The sequence below is a fragment of the Carlito syrichta genome, unplaced genomic scaffold, assembly GCF_000164805.1.
Source record: "Carlito syrichta isolate Samal-C Ts95f unplaced genomic scaffold, Tarsius_syrichta-2.0.1 Scaffold303700, whole genome shotgun sequence".
Lineage (NCBI taxonomy): Eukaryota > Metazoa > Chordata > Mammalia > Primates > Tarsiidae > Carlito > Carlito syrichta.
This window is the reverse complement of record NW_007247796.1, coordinates 223,557-229,556: the sequence shown is the minus strand read 5'-3', so window position 1 is coordinate 229,556 and position 6,000 is coordinate 223,557. Positions and strand designations below refer to the sequence as shown.

At 38.9% G+C, this 6,000-nt stretch overlaps 1 protein-coding gene across 1 annotated transcript in view; it reads right to left on the bottom strand.

Moving 5' to 3' along the window:
• DNAH5 (dynein axonemal heavy chain 5) overlaps positions 1–6,000 on the bottom strand; it is a gene marked incomplete at its 5' end in the record, with an annotated part of 277,065 nt that overhangs the window by 48,001 nt on the left and 223,064 nt on the right. Inside the window, one exon of the mRNA XM_008059081.1 lies at positions 4,414–4,563. Within this exon, the coding sequence (XP_008057272.2) occupies positions 4,414–4,563 (150 nt within the window). The remainder of the gene's footprint in view (positions 1–4,413; positions 4,564–6,000) is intronic.

The following is a 6,000-nucleotide window of genomic DNA, read 5'->3' as shown; positions in this document are numbered from 1 at the left end:
TCTCTCCCTTATGTTCATGTGATTATTGCTCAGGGCCCACTTATGAGTGAGAACATGTGGTATTCACTTCTTTGTTTCTGCAATAGATCACTTAGTATGATGGGCTCCAGCTCCATCCAATTTGCTGCAAAGGCCATGATTTTGTTCTTCTTTATGGACTGTGTAATAGTCCATCATGTATATGTACAACATTTTTTAATCTTTATATTTTTTATTACCTACTCTTGATGGGTAGTAGGATTAGTTCCATACTTATGCTATTGTGAAAAGTCGGCAATAAACATGCGTGTGAGGTATCTTCTTGGTAGAACAATGTAAATTCCTCCAGGTATATGCCCAGGAGAAGGATTACTGGATCATATGGAAGAAGAGAATCTCTTTCAAAAGCAATTTGTCATGAAATAGCCCTCTTCCTCATGAGAATGCAGAAACAAAAAGATGTGTCTCCATTCCCTAAATTAATTCAGAAAGATCTGGGCCATTTTACTATGCATCTCTTTTCCTTCTAAAGTTGTAATCCCTCCTCACAATGTCCAGTTCCCTATATCAATGGCAAATTAAGAGGCATGCCAACTTGGTAGAGTACACAGGTTTTCCTGCCTTGGTCTCTAGATGACTCTGGGGAAAGGAATCCACCTGGCTTCCCAAAGGTCCAAGAAGTAGAATTCAAGGCCCTTACTAGCAGGACCAGGCCACTGGCAATAAAATGACCCACCAGTACCTGGGCCCCTCGTTCACGGAGATGGTCGCCCATTGTGACCTTCCTTTCTTTACTAGTTTCAGTGGCTGGGAAAACTTGTGAGGAAGTGGAGTTCAATCCAGTTACATTTGGAGCATAGGATGCCATTTGTTTTTGTACCCCTGAATATGTTTTCTAGGTTTGACAGATCCAGATCAATGTCTCTAGCCTGGGTAGAAATTCTCACACATTTTCCTGCGGCCATCTGGCACATATTTAAAAAGTGTGTCTCACACGTTCTTTGACATCCTCAAAAGTCTACTCTGTATACACATTCAGTCACAGTCATGGTTCAGGGAACTTTGTGATCAGGAAGGACTTCTAAAGCTGGAAGCACTTTAAGCATTTCACTGTTACAGTTATTTCTCAGCCACAATTGTGACATCTCTATAGTTCACCTCATCAGGATTCAAGTGCTTTCTACTCCCGAGTAGCAAGGAAGTCAACATGGCCAACACTGCTATACATTGACGTAACATGGACATTACCATTCGAGCCATGAGCTAACATGCTAGGGTACTAGGGGTCAGATGGTAACTCTTTTACCTTTGCTGGTCAAATCATCTCTGTTGCACATACTCAATTTTTCCATTGTTGCTCAAAAGTAGTCATAGACAGTACATAAACAAATAAACATGGCTATGGTCCAATAAAACTTTAGGGGCATTGAAATTTGATTGTTATATAATCTTTCCATATCACAAAATATTATTCTGCTGGTGATTATTTTCAGGCATTTAAAAATATAAAATCCATTCTTAGCTCACCAGCTGAACATGAATAGGCAGAGAGCCAAATTTTGTTGGCAAGTCCCAGTTTGCCAGCCTCTAGAATAGACAACGGGGAAGGCTACTTTACTTATAATAGAAATTATAGCTGAATTTCAGAAAGAGAATGTGTGCTCCTGGAAGAGGGATATTCTCAAATAGGGTCACAGCCATGGTTCAAACTGACTCCAAGTTAAAGGTTGCAATGAGTCTGTGGTACAAACATGAATTAGGAAAGGATACTCAGCAATTCCAGATAAACCCCCAACCTACAGGTATGGATTTGAAGCCACACAGATATGTGCCAGAAAGAGTGTATTTCTTCATCTTTTTTTACTTCAACTTCAACCCAACACCCTGCAATAATTTCAAGCATCGCTGGGATTCCCTATCCCAGATAATTCACCTCATACAACAGGTATAACCTCAGTCCATGACCTCCTCTCTGTCCCAGGTAGTGTGACAGGTTTTAGGGACAGAGCAGTGAACAAATGACCCTGCCCTTAAGAAGGTTGCTCCCTACCCCAAGGTGGGACACACATTGAGCAAGTAATAGCAAATAAGCTAGTTTTAAGGATTCTTTGCGGGTTGATATGAAAGTATAAAACTAATTATGCAGATATATCCAAGAAGGATCCTTTGTGAAAAAGCATTTAAGCTTTTGCTTGAATGATGAGTGAGATTTATTAAGGCAAAGAGGACAGCTAGGTGGGTCAAAGCATGAGCATTCCACGCATAGAGCATATATGCAGAGATTATGAAGCATAAAAGAACAAGTCACTAGCTGGGGGCAGGAGGACATTCAGGATAACTCACATAAGAGCCAAATCAAGTGTGGACCAGCCTAGTTTCTACCAACCTTTAAAGAATGCCAACATCTCATTGGCAAGAATATAAACAAAGTGCCACATTTCTGCAGGTTGCTCTTCACACAAATCTGAAGAACTTTTTTGACCCAAAATCTGGTCCCAGAGAAGCAGACTCAAACTTTGAGTTGGGGAAAATGTGATCAAATAAACCTTCCCACCTGTGCCAATCTCCCTCCATTGAGCATTTTTGAGACAGAAACATGCATATGGCATGAGACACTCCCTGACAGTGCAGCATTTCTACAACCAGGCATCCCCAGATGTGGACAGTCAGACTCAGATGAAATGCAGAGAACAAGCAATGCATAGCATGACACTGCCTATGGAGAATGGAATTGAATGAATCTACATTGTAGACCTGCTAATATTCCTCCCCAAAAGTTGTCTGGTTAAAAAGTCACAAAAGGACTCTAAAGGGAGAATGAGATCTGCAGAGAAGAGGACATTTTCAAAGGGAGCTTCTAAACCTTGTTTCGGATGTGGATTATATCATAAGGGTCATGGGAAGCCATTGAAGGGCTTGAAAATGCAAGGAATGACACCATCTTTCCATGTCTTCTTTTTTTTTTGAGTTGGAGTCTCACTCTGTCGCCCAGACTGGAGTGCAGTAGTTGCTTCTGGCCACTTCATCCTCGACCTGCTGGGCTCTGGCGATCCCTCCGCCTCAGCCTTCCAAGTAGCTGGAACTACAAGCGTGCGCTACCACATCCGGCTAATTTTTTGATTTATTGTAGAGATGAGGTCTCGCCAAGTTGCCCAGGTGGGTCTCGAACCCGCGGGCTCAGGCAATCCACTCACCTCAGTCTCCCAAAGAGCAGGATTACAGGCTGAGCCACCGAGCCTGGCTTTCCATGTCTTCTAACTTACACAGGATAGATTACAATGAACAAGAAGGAATGAAAAGAGACCAGTGAGGAGGCCATGACTGTGGTATGCCTAGGGATAGCAAACCTGGATGAAGATGACAAAGTTACAAAGAAGAATTTCAGACTTAAATTTCAGAATTGAGCCAAATAAAGTTTTCTATGAAAAAAAAAAGAAAGAAAGAAACGATTCAATCTTATCTCTTCATACTGCCGTAAAATAAGGCAATTGTTTGACAATTCAGTTGGGCAGGATAAAAGTAATGAAGCTGAGAAGAAAACTAAAAAGAAACCTGATCTCAGTGCCTAGAATGGCAAAACTCATTTTTCCTCTCTCAATAAATCATGGAATCTAGTTGTTTTCATGATTCCACAGTACCTAAGTGGATGTGGAGGTGGCTACTCCATAAGGTTGTAACACTCCCTCCGGAGTATGAGGGGGGAAACATCCTGCATTCTGTTATGAACCCCAGCCTATTATTACTGCATGGTTTATTGGGAAAAGCCCTTAAAGAGACAAACTGTGCTGAATATTAGAGTTAAACTTTTCATTTTGAAGGCAAGTCACAAGTATTTTTATTGAGTAAACTTCCATGGCACTAAGCCAACAGATTAAAGGTCTTTGAAAAGATGAATCTTTTGAAGGTAGGATTCACATTTGAACTGTATATAAAATCCAGTTTTAGAACAACCTACTTGCTGACATCGAGAGCTGTGACATTTCCTGGGGAAATGAGTACAGTCTGGGTATGCTGTCCTTCCCTTTAGCCTACACTCCTCCCTAATGCTTTTACATTTTTCCTGCTTAAAGAAATATTTTTTCACCACTAGAAAAACAAAGCAGCCATATAATTTTGAGTTCTACAAAGTAATATCGTAGAATAATGCGTTAGGTTATATCTATATGGTAATCTTAAAACCACAGTTTTCTCATCTACTCTTGTTACAGCCCCAGGACCAAAGAAGGTTAATAAATCACTTTCCCAAGTGTACATCTCAGTATGTGTATTTGCTGTTTACCTTTTCATATTTCACATGTGTATTGCTAGAAAATTACATGGACACCTACAAGAAAATTCTCACTGGAAATTAACATTTAAATTTTTTTTTAATTTAAAAGGAAATTCCCCCTTTAAAATATTCTCCTTTCATCCTCTTTAATATGTACTTTTTACCTGGGCAATGGTTCTGTCAGGACACCAAGACCTAATAAGGAGAAGACGTCTGAAGCAGTCAAGAGATTTATCATAAGCATTTGGAAGAGGTTCCTCCTCAGGGTTTTCCTTATCAAACCAAATTTTCCACATTTTCTCATTTCTTGATATCTGAAAACATCATGGGATAAGAAATGTGTCATGCCACACAAAAATTTCTCAGTAATCGTTCACAGATATTTTTCACCAAACCTCCTGACCTCTTCAGATATGTGTGACATGTGTAATCCTTGACTATTTTTTTATTTTGGTGCCAAAAAGTTGGAGGGTATAAAATCAAATGTGATTTGCTCCAAAGTCAGTCTACATTAACGCCAGCCTACAGCTAGCTTCCAAAGTAGGGAGAGTCCTGCAATGTTAAATTTCTTCTATGCCTTTGTGGTAAGAAATTTGTAAAGAATAAAGAAATCAATGGAAACTCATTTTAATTATTTCAAGGAAGCCTTATTTGCTCCATAAAATTTTCTCATTCCAGGAACCAAATCTCATTCACTTACGTTTTCTCATTTCCTAAGACCACTCCTGACACAAAGGAAGATATTAAATGCATGTTTATTATTGAATGAACAAGTTTTGAGTCAATATTCTATTAATTTAGAGTAATTTAAAATATAATATTTAATACCAAAAAATGAATGATCAGATGCCTGCTACCTTTGGGCAATGGGTAAAGAGTAAAAGGACACAGTATGTTATCCTCTAGAGCTTAAAAAATCAAAGAGAGACAAGAATTACATGGGCAAGCAGATAAAAAACATTGAACAAACAAATAATGACTACAGATAAATACTATCTTATGTTCTCTGGTATATTCCCTTTGATTAAGGCCTCAAGTGTATTTCTTAGAATCTAATCAAAGGGAAATCACTCCACGTTTACATTTAGAAAGCCTCGTGTAAGAATAAAAAATAATAACCTCTGTCAATCATGAAAGACTGCTTAATGTGGAGGGATTTCAGGATAAGGTATAATCTCCAGAAGGTAGCAACTTCAATAATAATGGTCTGCAAGATCACTGGGGGTAATCTGATGGGGGAATAAACTAGAGTGTATTAATATCTCCCAAAACAAAGTTACTTAACCCAAAAGAATGGTTTGCATCCCGAGTATATGGTAATAATAATCAGCATCATCAGTTGTAAGCCAAAACATAAAAATATAACAAAACTTAAGTACCTGGCCAAATTAAACAGGGAAAGTCAAGAACTAACTTTAAGAATGATCCAAAAAAGCCTTCAACTTGTAACTCAATAAAACTACACTGTTACCTATATCACCTCTCCTGATTTTCCTGGTCACTTGATTATCAAACACCTGTTTTCAGGCTTGTTCCAATCCACCTCTCTACACTTAACTTCCATGATTCCAACATATGCACAATTCATTAGTAACTGGCTGATTCTGGAAGGATGATAACTTCTGAAGAAAAGAGGCCAAGTGTTTGCATGAGATTGGTACTCAAATGCCTAACTAAGGCAGTGTAATGAAAGGAGCAGAAGAGGAAGAAGAGAAACAAGAGGCAAAGAAGGGAATGTTGCACGTAGAAAA